General features: G+C 41.5%; 2 protein-coding genes across 5 annotated transcripts in view; one reads left to right on the forward strand and one right to left on the reverse strand.

Annotated features, from left to right (window-relative positions):
- Window positions 1-14450, forward strand: part of Itga4 (integrin subunit alpha 4) — a 68703-nt gene that overhangs the window by 49137 nt on the left and 5116 nt on the right. Inside the window, exons 18-24 of the mRNA XM_041639799.1 lie at window positions 7718-7868; window positions 8918-9013; window positions 9652-9731; window positions 9998-10087; window positions 12212-12302; window positions 13167-13274; window positions 14080-14205. Coding sequence (XP_041495733.1) covers window positions 7718-7868; window positions 8918-9013; window positions 9652-9731; window positions 9998-10087; window positions 12212-12302; window positions 13167-13274; window positions 14080-14205 — 742 coding nt within the window. The remainder of the gene's footprint in view (window positions 1-7717; window positions 7869-8917; window positions 9014-9651; window positions 9732-9997; window positions 10088-12211; window positions 12303-13166; window positions 13275-14079; window positions 14206-14450) is intronic.
- Cerkl (ceramide kinase like) overlaps window positions 3962-14450 on the reverse strand; it is a 126821-nt gene continuing 116332 nt past the window's right edge. For 2 of the 4 annotated variants that reach the window (XR_005973243.1, XR_005973240.1), the window contains one exon: window positions 12137-13543. The gene's annotated coding sequence lies outside the window, so the exon portion shown is untranslated. Of the gene's footprint in view, window positions 4166-12136; window positions 13544-14450 lie in introns of those variants that run through there. The other 2 variants (XR_005973241.1, XR_005973242.1) reach the window with 2 other exon arrangements.

Raw genomic sequence — 14450 nt, forward strand, 5'->3', positions numbered from 1 at the left:
GAGTAGTTGTTTTTGTTTTTATCAGGAGCTCCTCAGCTGGGGGTAGGACTTTGTGTTCCCACTTTCCCCACCCATGTCTGGCTCACTTTTGTGCATTTACTCATGGCTGCTGTCAGTTCATACGTGCAATTGCCCTGTGCAACCCAGAAAACACGATTTATCTGTAGTCCTCCACTGCCTCTGGTTCTTAAAGTCTTTCTGCACTCCCTGTTATGAAATTATTGGGAGAAGATAGTGTGATATGTATGTCTCATTTAGGTCTGAGCAGTCTGCCATTCCTTATCCTCTGTAGGTTGTGAGCTTCTTTGTTAATCACCACCTACTACAAAAGAGACTTCTCTGATGAAAGTTGAGAGATGCTCTGATCTAGAGGTATAAGGATTTGTCCTTTGAGAATTTGTTAACTACTATGTATATTTAGCAGAATAATAGTAACAGGTTCTCCCCGAGGTCATATGGTATACCTAAGCCTTGGGTCTTGGCCCCAATGACAGACTTAAGTTTCATGTTATGAAGTGGGCCTTCAATCCAATCATAAGATGGTTGGTTACTCCCATAATACCTGTACCACTATTGAATCCGTAGGTGTGTCTTACCAGAGTGGTCCTTATTGAAGTATGCAGGTCTCGCAGATGGGTAAGACCGATCATTACTTTTCTCCTGAATAGCATGCATAGCGTTTTCTGTCATGAAAGCTACCCAATAGGGATGAGGCTTCCAGATCAGGACCAGCTTGATTTCTCCATGTTCTATGCCTCTTTTGCAAGAGAGTCTTACTATCAAGTTCTAGATGATGACCAGGAGAAATGATAATACCCTGTAATGTTTTAGGGCCTAAGGGACCCCACTGACCAACAACTCCATAAGCAATAGCCTACTTCTGTCATTGAGACTTTATTTGCTAGCCTATGATTTGTCTGCAAAAGGAATTGCCTCCTCATTATAGGATAATGCATTTCATACATTTGTATGAGTATACACATCAGGAAACATCGAGAGTAATCGGTTTTCATTTGGCTTTTTAAAGGTTTTCAGTGTTATCCCTCTTTTACCCTGTCCTCTCATCCTTGACCCCTCTTGTTTAATAATTTTCTACAAGTTTTTCTCACACTGAAACCAGGGGAGCGATGTAATGATGAAGACTTTCCTATGGGAGGTCAAGCTGATCAGGCTCAACTCTCCCATCCACCTGATTAACAACAGTGTACCCTTTTGAGAGAAGCTTATTAGCCTCGTCTTTCTCTGCTATAAAAGAGTAGAAATTGTGCCTTCTCTATAAGATGTTTTAATTTTTAAAATGCACTTGATACAAAGCCTGGTACATCTGAGAGTTCACCAAAAGGTATCGCTGTTTTTAGTATGGGATGAATTCCACCGTAAAGGAGTAGGCACCAGTCCGTTTGTGTCAGTTTGGAAGGCTACAGGCTATTTCTGTGAGATTAATGATAACTCATTTAGGGGGATGTGCAAATGAGAACTCTTTGAATTGAGTTTTCAGAGCCGCACTGGAAGCTTTGACTGTGTTTGGAGTAAGTTATTCTGTGTCAGACAGAAACACAGCATCTCTCCATGTAGGTGTCTTCTCTCCTTTCTCAGCAACCATCTGCAAATTGGGGCCATATGTTGTATGCCTTCTTCTGGCTGTAGCTCTGCTGGCACTAATGGTATTATGTGTCCCAGATCTAGAAGCCTGTTTATGTAAATGCAGTTACTCACTAAAGAACAGGAATGTCTGATGCCTGCAATAATAAAATGTTCAGGGTATGAAAAGCAGTACTGATTCACGTCCCCTTGTGGTTCCACCAGGCTGAGGCCTCGTCTTGGGTGTCTAAATTCCTGGGACAATAAACCCGCCATAGGGGTTACCACGGTAAAATGACAGTGAGCAAGCATGATGTTATCATAATAATTGGCATTAGCTATCGAGAAGGGGTTTACAGTCTGACCTTTCATATAGGTCAGGATGTAAATGGCCTGGTTGTTTTGATAACGGTTAGGAGTACTTTTAACTTCATCTAACAGTCTTTGACTAACCACAACTTACAGAAATCTATGTGGTATAATTTCTGCAAGGAAATAGCAGTGACAGGTCTTATATACAGCTAGGAGGCCTCGGCAGGGCGGAGAAAGTTGTCTTGCATGTTCTCTTGGCTTTTTTAATGATTATAATAAATATTTTAACCCTAACATTCTCATCAAGAAAAAGGGTGCAAGAACAAGAGCGTTTTTGTTTGTTTTGCTTTTTTTTTTCTTTTTGAGGCTTTTCAGAAAAGACAGCCCTTCTTCTGCCTTCTCTAGTTTGATAGGCATGAACTCCCCCAAATCTGTCATGGTACAAGGAGAATGCAGTCATGATCATATTCGATAGCAGGCTTCATTTCTTATAGTTGAACTAGAAACTCTTGTTCTGTGATATCAAGGGAGTGTGGCCTATTGCCTGAATAATTTGGGGTTCTGTTAGCAGGAAATGGGGAGCTCACTGAGTAGACTGTAAGCAGTGAATGGCACCTGACACCATGTTTTTAACTCCTCAAAGGCTAAATCTAATAAAATTGTCCTTTTCAAAATAAAAGCCTCACTGACTTTACAAAGCTCAGGAAGAATAAATTGCATGCTTCTGCACAAAAGTCCACTCATTTGCTACCCAACTTCCAATCCAAGCTCTTTTTATTTTTTTATTGATTTTTATTGAGCTCTACATTTTCTCTGCTCCCCTCCCTGCCTCTTCCCACCCCAAGCTCTTTTTCAATTCTTCCCTTAAACTTATCAAGTTTGCTTCTATTCAGTAAAGCAGGATAATTAATTGGTCGATCCCAGCTGGAAGGAATCCTCCATGTTTTATTTCTGCTGCAATAATAAAGAAAAAGAGAGAAGAGTGTAAAATTTGACTTTGGATTGGAAGACACTTGCTGAAGGCAACTTTCTGTCTAATCTGCTCTGCACCTTTAAACATTGAAATGTAGGAAGCGTTCGCATTGATTTTGCTCTGGCATCTTTTTCTTTCTTCCTCATTCCTTCCTCCTCTTCCCGTCTTTCTTTTTTGGTCCCTACCATCCTGAACAAAGATAAGTAAGCTACAGAGACCAAACTGACTTTTATCAAGAAAGAATGTACTGATGATTCTAAGGTTTTAGGAACATCTTGTAAAATACAGTCACATTCACTGAGAGAACATGTATGGCCTGATCTTCCAGCTTGCTCGCTTCCTCTTTCGTTTATTAAGTTAGGATTCTGTGTGTGCACAGTACCTGGGTCCTTGTCAGTTATGTGGATTCTAAGCAGCTTTGTAAATTTCAAGCCTGCATTATGCATGCTTTAATGAAGAGTGAGCTGTGAGTCCCGAGGAAGCCGCTGGTTCAGTTGCGCCACCCGTCCAGATGTGCAGTTGGCTCTGCCTCTTGTCATGTAGGATGCTGACGGGGGCCTTTCCAACAGCATCTTGTTAAAGAATCAAAATCTACGGTGAGACGTACGTTTAAAAAGAGTAGAGTTAGGCCTGTGGTTAATTGTGCAAAATAGCTTAAAGTAGAAACTAAACCCGGGGTCTTGCTGACAGTGTGAGCCCGGAGCGGCTCTGATCGGCTGCTGTCTCCGCAACTGCCTGTGCGTGCCACGCTTCCACCTTCTGTTGCTTGTCGAAGTGCCAGCTTCTCTCCCAAAGGTGTTCACTGACTAATGCCTTGGTTCTGAGCCAGAATATTTTATAAACATCTATTTCTAAGCAGCTTTTGTACAAGTCTTAATTAAACTTTAATGTCAAGCTGAAGTTTACTTTTAGAGAACCCTGAAAGTCCCTTTGGTAGTAACGTGATGAAGGAACCGTAGGGGGAAGGCAGCGTGGCTCTCTCCTCTCCGTTTGACATGCACTGCCAAGGAGAAGCGTGCTAGCTAAGCCCAAAGGCTCACAACCTGGGCAAACCGCGCCACCTCCTAACTGCAGGGATAGCTCGTGAGCGCTCAGTCAATTCCAGGATGAAATGAGAGCCAGGACCTAGGATGACGACTCTGTTGCTTTTTCCATGTTCTTTGTGCAGTCTCTCAAATTCAAGGCTCAGGAAGAAGTGGTTCACATGGGGTGCCCTTTATTTTTTCTCTTCTACTGGGTGCTTGGGGGCTGGATTACTTTCTCTACTTCTACATGGTTTCTTAGGGGAAAGCCTATAGCCTGTGCAGGATAAAATAAAAGGAAACCTCTGTTGAGCTAAGAATGGACCCAGGCATGCTGACGTACACCTGCAGTCGGAAGTTCAAGGCCAGCTGGGACTACATATCACAAGACTCTTATGACTCTATTCCACAAAGAACATCCAACACAAAACAGAAAACAACAGCAAAATAATGGATTTTAGTTAAGGCTAGGCATACCACATTGCTTGTTTGACTTGAAATTCATTTTATCTGTCAGATAAGTTCTATAGCAGGGACTAGCCTAATCTTTTCTATCAAGAGAAAGTAATATTTTAAATTTCTTGGGACAGTGCACTCAGTCTCTATTGCTCCTCTGTGTTATTATTGTGCAAAAGTGAGAGGAAAGGAATGACTTCTACCGTTAGGCAGGAGTTTCCAGATGCCTGCTCTATTGACCTGCTTACTTTTAATGTGGCAATCTGTTAGCCTTATTTTAAAAATGGTTTCTTATAATATAATTTGTTATATGATTTATTTTGTTTGTATAACTTATTTTAGTTCCCTAAGCCAAGGTCCAAAGATTTTTAAGAAATTAAAGTTCTCTCAGATAAACAGAAATCCAGGGAGGGGGGGAGGAGAGGAGGGCGGGAAAAAGATAATACACAGCAAAACTTCATGTATATATTCAGCATGAGACTATTATCATTTTACACTGGCGATTGCTGAAGCCCTGAAGATCCCTGAGTGAGAAAGTCAGGGAAATGTCTCCTAGGTTGGATCATAGACATTTGCAATCACTGATTGAAGTTAATTTTATTGATGATATTTTTAATAAAAGAAACTACACTCAAAATCAAAGTTACAGAGAAGGATTACACACTCTCTAATATTTTATGAAATATAAAACTAGGCGAGTATTAGATTTTAAAAGTTAGTGATCTGGGCAGTAACTGGGGGAGAGGCCCCCATTATGTTCATGTGGAGAGTGTCTTTTCTTGGTTTGGGTTCCAGCTTCACACATGTATCCATTCTTATCACGGTTAATGAGCTTCTCCTTAGGATGTTTGCTTACCTCTATGCAAGCAGCTTTGATAGGAGAAAGTATCAGAATCAAAGGCACAGAATCTTTACCTAGTGAGTGAGTGGCCCTGTTTCTTAGAGATTTACTCTTGGACTTTTAAGTGTGGGGAAAGGGTTTGAGCTACAACATTGTCTCTGAGGTTCATAAGACTTATTAAGTTTGGAAACTAATTTTCCCTTTCCAATGTTGATTTTCCCTTTGTTGTATTGTGTCATTAGCCTGGCCATTTCAGGAGCTACATCTCTGCTAACATATTCAGATGTGGGTGAGGGTGGAGATCACAGGACTTCACAGTACTGGATATTAAGTTTCTTAGTGAGACATTTGAAATATCTGTATCACTTTAGAACAGACAAGCATTCCATCTAGCTACAATTCCACAGAATATAGATTGAAGGTTTCATGAGCCTTTAAAAGCAAATAACATATCCAATACATTTTTTGGCTTTTTTATTTGCCTCTTGAATGTAACTCAGCCCTTTTCATCTGGTACTCATTTGTTGACATGGTAACTATATTTCTAGGCTCATAGAAAACTCAGGTAGCCACAATCCAGCTTCTTGCTTCCATGACAATGTAGACTAGTGCTGAGAGAAACTGACTTGGCATTGTACGATAGGCTTCTCCACGTTTCCTGGATGTGACTGCTGCTTAAACTGACCACCCAGAGCAAGCTCAAGCTAAGCTGCTACCTAACAGGGAGAAAACACTCAAAGTGGCAGGAGCTTGGAGAAAGTTAGAAAGCATCTCGTGTTCAGGTTGCTGTCTGTAAGCAGATGCAGCTAAAACAAAGGAATGCCCTGTATGCTGGGGTGTGAGGCAAAGGCCAGCTCTCCAGGGCCCCAGGGTCATATTGAGAGGTGAGGCTGCTTCTCTCTCTCTGTCTCTCTCTCTCTGTCTGTCTGTCTCTCTGTCTGTGTCTCTGTCTCTCTCTCTGTCTCTGTCTCTCTCTCTCTCTCTCTGTCTCTCTCTCTCTCTCTCTCTCTCTCTCTGTCACTGGCAGCACTTGGCTGCTACAGGCAATTTCCAGTTGGCACTGTTGGTGTAATAGAGGAGGACAGAATGAGTGTGAAACAGAAATCAGAGGTAACCACATCGACTCCAAAAAGGTCAACCTTTTATTTTCAAAAAGATCATGAAGAGCAACAAACCTGAATAACCAGATAAATAGAAAAGCAAAGAATAGCAATGCTTTTCCCGCCCTCGGCGAAAGTCTAGGTCCTTACCTCCTCTGCAAGAGCTGGTCATTCACGAGTCATTCCTGTGTATTTCTAACAGTTATTAACAGTTATTCAGAAATATGTCCTTTATCTTTCCTGAGAGATGCAGAAATGAATTTTAACACAATGCTTTGTGAGAAATCAGCATAGTGGCTGACATACTACCTGGGTCCTGCAGTTTACAAGGTGATTCGTTCTTCGTTCACCTCCAAGAATTACTTTACATCACAGATCTTAAATGTGTTCTTATACATCCTTTTATGCCTTTTGGTTAGACTGTCTCCACCTGGTTGTTTTGGCATACATCCTTCTCTAGTATGAATTAATTAACCCAGTTTTCCTAATTTTGGAATTACTTGATGGCTATGGGGAAAATTTAGATTTAGAAAATCAGAACACATTGTAACTAGAAGTTATGAAAATTTTATTTTTATTTTTATTTATTTTTAGTTTCCCTCCTGAAAAAGGTAGACATCATGTTCTGAAGAAAGGAACAATCGGCTCAAGGGTTTAGAATATTCTAGCTCCTGTAGCTTTGAACATCTTCATTCTGTCCGAAGTTCTGCATACTTGGAACATTTTAAGGATTTTATGGAATGCACTTGATCCACATATTCACCAATAGTCATTTTATTGTCATTATAGATTGCCAAGGCCCAGCAGAGCTGAGTGAAACCCGGCTTCAGCCAGGCTGGTGGCTTTCCTGATGGCTGTGCCCACATGTTTATATCTCTAGTGACCTTTGTTTTGCAGTTCATAGGACAGTGAATCATTTCTGTCATTTAGCTTTGTCAGAGGCAACCAGTTAACTGCTCCAGCAATGTAATCTCGTTCAGTGGATCTCTGTACCACACACCTGTTGGCCAGCATGGTTCTCTGCTGTACTTCTGCCAAAATCCCCTTATGTTTTCTCATCCCCCCTCTTCCTCAAGTTTCCCCCTCTTCTAGGTAGAACCTAGTTCAATCAATGTCTTTTCAAAGATTAAATGAAAACAAAATATTGAGGAAAATGTATTAAGCAAAAGGGCATGAAAGCAATTTAATTATAACATTAATAAATAATAATAATAATTAAAACAATTTAATTATAATAACTAATTAAAAATCAAACAATAGTATCAAACTTTTCTTTGGGAGCAGCTGATTGAACATATCTGAAATGAGAAAAGGAAGTTTTAAATCTGCTTGTATGAGATCATCCATGGTTGTTTTTCTAAGTTAATAGTTTATATTATAAATGTTTTATATGGAGGAAGAATTTTTTTTACTTAAATTACTTAATTTCTAGGCCATATGAAAATAAAACCTATCTCGCTGTTGGGAGCATGAAGACCATAATGCTAAATGTATCTGTGTTCAATGCTGGCGACGATGCGTATGAAACGACCCTGAGCATCCAACTCCCCACAGGCCTTTACTTTATTAAGATCTTAGACCTGGTAAGTGCTAGAAACCACAATAGTAGAATGCAGCACTCAAGTTCAAAACAAATTTAAGGACCATATTTACTCCACTAATTTAATATAAACAAACTTAAGGACCATATTTACTCCACTAATTTAATATATACAACTGACGTTTTCATCTTAACGTTTCGACGTCCCTGAGTCTCCTGGTTATTTTGAGATGTTCTTTGTGCCCTGGCTCTGAGATACAAGTTCCTTGGAGAGAACTCCTTGAGTACCACTACTTCATCCCCGCCATGGTTTTAAGATGCTAATGATGCTCAACTTGGAGCATCCTTCATGCTAAGGAACCCAGAATTCCTGCTCTCCGTTCTAAGTGGAGGGTCTCAGCCTTCACTGAGTTCTTCCGGACTGTCAGCCTTCCTCAGTCCTGAAATCCCCTTTTCAAGTCTGGTTCTGGAGTACACATACATCTTATGTTACCAAAGCACTGAGATTATTGCCACTGTATCCACCAGTGAAGTACTGGTAAGGTGGAGCTTGCACAGAGAAGTCTCCAGCACACTTGCCTCGAGATCTCTCTGCCCTCTAGCCAGTCAACCCCAGAGAGCTGCCACCTTTTAAAGGTAGCTCTTTACCCCTCTTTCTAGACCACAGAACAGCCACTTCAGAGAGGAGGAAAAGTTCTAGGTACTCAGAACCTATACTTTGATATATTGCTATTATGATTATCTTACTACAATTAAACACTTTAAACACATTTCATATACATCAGACAGAAGGAAATTCAGACCTCTTGCTTCCTTGTCCCCTAATGTTTCAAAGAAGTTCCTCTTAGAGAAAGTGGGAAACAAGAGAGCTCACACCCAGGGGCTGTTTATGGGGAACTCACATGGGTATAACTATATGCATATTGCTTATATATACACATCTGTACTATCTGTTATATAATTCTACATATCATTTCCAAGCTAAGTAGAAAATTATTTGCTAAAAATAATTTTAAAAACCACCCCTAAACATGTTATGAATGTCTAACTCTCTTTTTCCCCCGACTGTTTTATTTTTACTTTTTCCTTTAGGAAGAGAAACAAATAAACTGTGAAGTGACTGGGAGCTCTGGCCTGGTGAAACTCGCCTGCAGCCTCGGTTACATCTATGTGGATCGTCTCTCAAGGGTAAGCATTTAAGTGTTCGTGATTTTCATTTGCCTAATAGGAATGTGTTTTTCTACCTTCATGTTTCATTAAAAATGTCTTTTTAAACGAGCTTAATTGTGAAGCTAAGTGTGACCGAAGTGTCCTGAAGTCTGTGAGCTTTGTGTTTAACTTCTTAGCAGTGTTCATTGTTTGGGGGTGAGGTGGGGGTGAGCGGGGAACCTGTTTATGTCAAGACAGGCAAGAAAATGTGTCAATCAGAATGCTCCTCGCCTGTTCACTCTTTTCCAACACCCCCACCCCCACCCCAGGTGGCCCTGTCTGCCAGGCATGTTACCTCTGCTATACAAAAAAGGTGTTTTTGGCAAGAGTCCTCAACCAAGTTGTTAAAGCTTTCCTAATGGTGTCCGTCTGGGCCTGCCAGTCTTCACATTTAGAGCAGGCTTTGTTTCTGGAAGTGAGGCATGGAAACACTGCTGCGTCCAACCCAACCGCTTCTGGGTCTTGCTACCCAGGGAAGGGTGGTGCTTCCACCACATCTGAATCTTCCACTCTGTTTTCCTTGAGAAACAACAAAATCTTTTAAGAGAAATGAAACATACTCAATCTGTAAAAATGTATTTTAGCATAAAAACTGGGTCTCTCCCTCTGCTTTCCAGACAGATATTAGCTTCCTCCTGGACGTGAGCTCACTCAGCAGGGCAGATGAGGACCTCAGCATCACTGTGCACACCTCCTGGTATGGTTCAGTGTGCAAGAACTAGCTGTTACACAACACAAGCCACATTCTGGACATGGCTTCCAGGGATCCATGAAGTCGTGTTCCGTTGTCCAAAAATGGCAACAGAACGGTTTCTGCCAACCTCGTCCTAAAATGTCCTGTTGTCATTTCTCGTTTGTTTCCTACTTTCCCCGATGCTACTAAACAGCCCCCTATTAAGTCTGCATAGTGTGCAGTCTGTGCTCTCTGTGGCTGAGTTCTCATATCATCTTCTGTTTCTACAGTGAAAACGAAGAAGAAATGGACAGAATGAAGGACAACAACGTGACATTAGTGATTCCTCTAAGATATGAAGTTGCGCTGACGGTTCACGGGTAAGCAGAGGCAGAGGCCTCTGGGTTAGAGAGGATTCCCCCTGCTGGCTCTTTCTTTGTATTAATGAAAGGCCTGTGTTTGAACACATCTACATGGGAAAGATACTGTGTCTCCATGATTGCCTCTGAGCGCAGTCGCTTGATTGGTGATTTATTATTTTAATCCACTCTGTAATCAGCTCTGATGCTACATCAAACTCATGGCCAGCTGCTAGAGATTTTGTACTGGAAGAGCCCCAATAAGCTCTCAGCGGGCCACGGCCATTCCTCCATGTGCAACCAAGGGGCACAGAGTTCCGTAGGGTGCAGCGGATGGCATGGTACCCAGTGGCCATAGTGGGGGAGACACAAAGGACTGGGCACTGAACTGCCACTCTCCAGAGACCACGTCTACCTGTGTGGCAAATGACTAAGAAATGAGAGAGCCGGCTGGGAGGTGCTTCTGTCTATTCCTGAACCCCAAGAGTGCTCCTCAGTTAGAATCCTGGGGCCAGCTTTACTGTTTTCTTGTGGTTTTAGCCATTTCTGAGTGGATTCTTCTCTGGTTCAAAGTGTATGGTTACAGAATGAAAGAGGGGAGTAACAAAACTTTCAATGACTCCACTGGCAGTTTGTCAAGCTCTTAGTCTGTGTCTTGAACGTTTTGGTTGTTTTAGAGACAGTTTCTCTCTGTGTGGTCTAGACTGGCCTGCGATTGATGCAGATGAGAAGGCTGTCCTTGAGGCTTTGGCCATCATCCTGATCATCACATTTGGCTCTGTGTCCTGAATGTCAGCTCTATACGCAAGAACCAGCATTCCCAATAGCCACCATACTACGTGCATTTAACTTTTTATTTTATGCAGTGTTTTGATCATATTCCTCTATCAATTCCTCTCCCTAACTCCACCCAGATCCACTCTCCCTCCCACCCAGAACAGCCCCAAATTCATGTCGTTAGAAAAAAAAAACCCACAAGCTCTAATTTACGCTGCCCATGTATTCCTGAGTATGGGGCCAGCCACTGAAGTACGATCAACCTACCCTGAACCAAACACACAAAGAATACTGACTCCGTCTGCAGAAATCCTTAGCTGTCCACAGCTTTTTAGTTAGGGATGTGGACTCATGAGCCGCTTCCTTCTTGGTGGTAGATGCGTGCATACATTTTTAAAACACTCGAAGATATGAATTAACAGAATAAAATGGACAAATTAATTTTATTGATTGCTCTAATTACAAAATATCCCTCTATCATTTTAACCATGCATGAAGCAGGCACCCAACAACATAAAATGTCACTTTCTGTGTAACTGATGGAATTGAGTATCAGTTCTATGAAGGAGGGATAATATGGTCCTTCCCAGAGAAGGCGGCCGTGAGAGTCAGCGGGGCAGCAAACGGAAGCTGATTCCTGTCTCCTAGCATCTAGCATCCACGCTGTTTCTCACTTTTCCACATGACAAGCACCTCCAGTTCCACTGGTCACATGCTGGTATTCGGGACAACGACAAGTATTAAACTGCACAAGTGTGTGTTGTCCAATTGTTTCTAACACCTTTCCAGGAGGCAGGACTCCTAATTTCAAATATGAAGAATTAGCTGCAGAATGTTACTGCCTTGTAGAGGAAGGAGTTCCCCAGAACAGCACTTTCTCAGTGGTGGTTACACTCAGCAGACATTTGGCTAATTGTGGATTAAAAAGTTTAAAAAAAAATTTCCAGCCAAAAAAATTTTTTTTAAATGTAATTTGGTGTTTGCCTTGTTCCCAGAATTTTGAGGTTCAGCCAGCCATTGAGAACTAGTGAACAGGTTACATGGCGCTACCACACCCGAGGGAAAGTTACAGCTTCACCCCAAGCTTGCCAAACGTGCACAGATCATTTTAGGGCTGAAGAGGTGCAAACGGGCAGCAAGCCAGCAGGCATAGCGAAGGCAAGGACATAGACTGGTTGGCACAGGCATGGCCCCTCGGGACAGAGCACCCGGCCTCCTGGTTTCATCAGTTCCTAGAGCTTTTATCTGACCGAGAAACTGAAAAGGATTCTGTGTTGCTTTTAAATGTGCTATATTCCAACTCTAAAGCCGGACTATATGGCCCCTCATGCATTGACAATACGTTCAAGCTGACCTTGTTCCCGGCAGGTTCGTGAACCCAACTTCATTTGTCTATGGATCAAGTGAAGAAAATGAGCCAGAATCATGCATGACGGAGAAGCTGAACTTCACCTTTCATGTAAGCAAAGCTGGGTTTTGTTGATGTTTGTAGCATATGGGAAGGAAGAAAGGATTGGCCGTAAGCCTTGCTCGGAGGAATTCCTGTCCCCGCTATCCCTCAGCTTCAGTTACTGGCTGGCTGCAGGGCTGCTGTTCTGTGACTCAGGCCCCTTCCTCTTAGGCTAATGTTGCTTTTCTCACTTTGCTTGTTACAAATTTTCTAAGATATGTGTACTCCTGGAACAGGGGGAGGTTAGGGTCTCCTGACCCTTCTGAAGTTACATTCGAGGGGAAATATGATTGTGAGTAAATCAGGAAATCTATAGTTGCTTCAGGCTCTTTAAGCAGCCCAACATTATCAAGGAATGGGAGCATTTGCCTTACCTTCTCCAGGATCAATGTGCTTAGCCTGCCGTCCAGGCTTCAGGATTAGGATAAGCTTCATCAGTATTGAATAATCTTCTTCTTTTCTTTTTTGTTCAAAAAATGTTATCATATAGAAGTATTATACTAATATGAAACTCAGTTTTGAAAATTTAGCTGTTAAGCAGAAAGTTTGGCTGGTCACAGATGTTAAGAGGTAGTGTCTACAGAAATGTTTGTCTTAATCAAAAGCACTGTCTGAGCAGTATAGCGGTGTACAAAATGCAAGTCTTGGATTACATCGTGAAAGTGTCACTGCTTGGTTACCAGATACGACGGTAAAGTGAAAAGCAGGGATAGGTAGATTGGAGGGGCTATCTGAACTGATAAAACTGGAAAAATTATGGCTATGGATATTCTGCCTGCTCTTGTGTTTATCTGCCAATCATATATCCTCCACTTTGGCTAGTAACTCTGCATTTATAATTATGAAAAACTTTTAAATTCTTTTCTTTTTCAGGTTATAAACACCGGCATTAGCATGGCTCCAAATGTTAGTGTGGAAATAATGGTACCCAATTCTTTCCTCCCTCAAACAGATAAGTTGTTCAACGTTTTGGACGTCCAGGTAAAAAGATGTTCCCTTTGTCTGACCTCTATTGTGAGTCTTAAATCCGAACCCTTTATCCTAAGGAGTGTTGTGAAGATGGACACTCCTGTTCACTTCAGCCCCACTTGATGCTGTGATTTCTGTATGCACTTGCTGAGAGGACCTTGGATAGTACATTTCGTCAGGACTGCAGCCCAGAGGTGACACTTAGGTTGTCATACACAATCAGAAAACCTGGTTCTTCCATCTTGATAAACTGTTTTACATTATCTCTTTGGGACATGAGCCTGTGGAGACAGAGTTAACAGAATGCTACATGAAGCTTGAAGCCACCACTATAACATGAATAGGAAGGGAAATCCTCTTTAAGGAAACATTTGAGTCGGTTCTTAAGCCAAGTTTCTGTGTTCGTTCATGAGATTTCCTCTAGGTATTAAGCAATAGCAATCCCCAGCAAAGCCTATGTAAGGGGTTTGGGAAAAAAAAACTTTTTAAAATGTACTTTGAATTCCAGATTTAGATGCTGGGATGTATAATTGTAGCATATTTTATTCTGTAAAACCAACTTAGGTTAGTGGTCACCTTCCATTTTTCTTCCCCTTTTCAGTAAGGATAGACCATGTTGTCAGCTAGGACCCACTGGCTATAATTTGTTTGGGGCTTGGTTTGTAGACTTGCCAAGAGATTTACTATTTTGTCAAATATATTTTCACAATTTTGGAGATGTTTAATGTGTTTTAGTAAAAATAATAAATTGAAACTTTTAAAGTCAAGTTGTGTCAGCTCTCTCTAAAGAGACATGATTTTTGTTTTCTGTCTTTAGGCGACTATGGGGCAATGCCATTATAAACATTATGGAAGAGAGTGTACATCAGAACAGCAAAATGGCGTAGCGGAGACCTTGACAGACATAGTCAAATTCTTATCAAAGACAGACAAGAGACTCTTGGTAAGTTTCCATTTTTCAGATATACAAAGAACTAAAACATTTAAAACCAAGTTCAATTATAGTCTCCCTAGGTTACACGCTCTGGTTTTTGTCTCAAACCTTCACCGGTTTCTCTTGTAAAGTCACTAAAACAGGGAGAGTGAGACTCTCTTGCTAAGAATTTGGCTGCCCAGGTGACTTGATGTCACAAAGGTTCAGGTGTAATGTCTGGGTGACACACTGGGAGCAATTGTTGGGTACCTTAC

The sequence above is a fragment of the Microtus oregoni genome, unplaced genomic scaffold (genome assembly GCF_018167655.1).
Source record: "Microtus oregoni isolate MIOR12 unplaced genomic scaffold, Mior012 000060F_ref0000265, whole genome shotgun sequence".
Lineage (NCBI taxonomy): Eukaryota > Metazoa > Chordata > Mammalia > Rodentia > Cricetidae > Microtus > Microtus oregoni.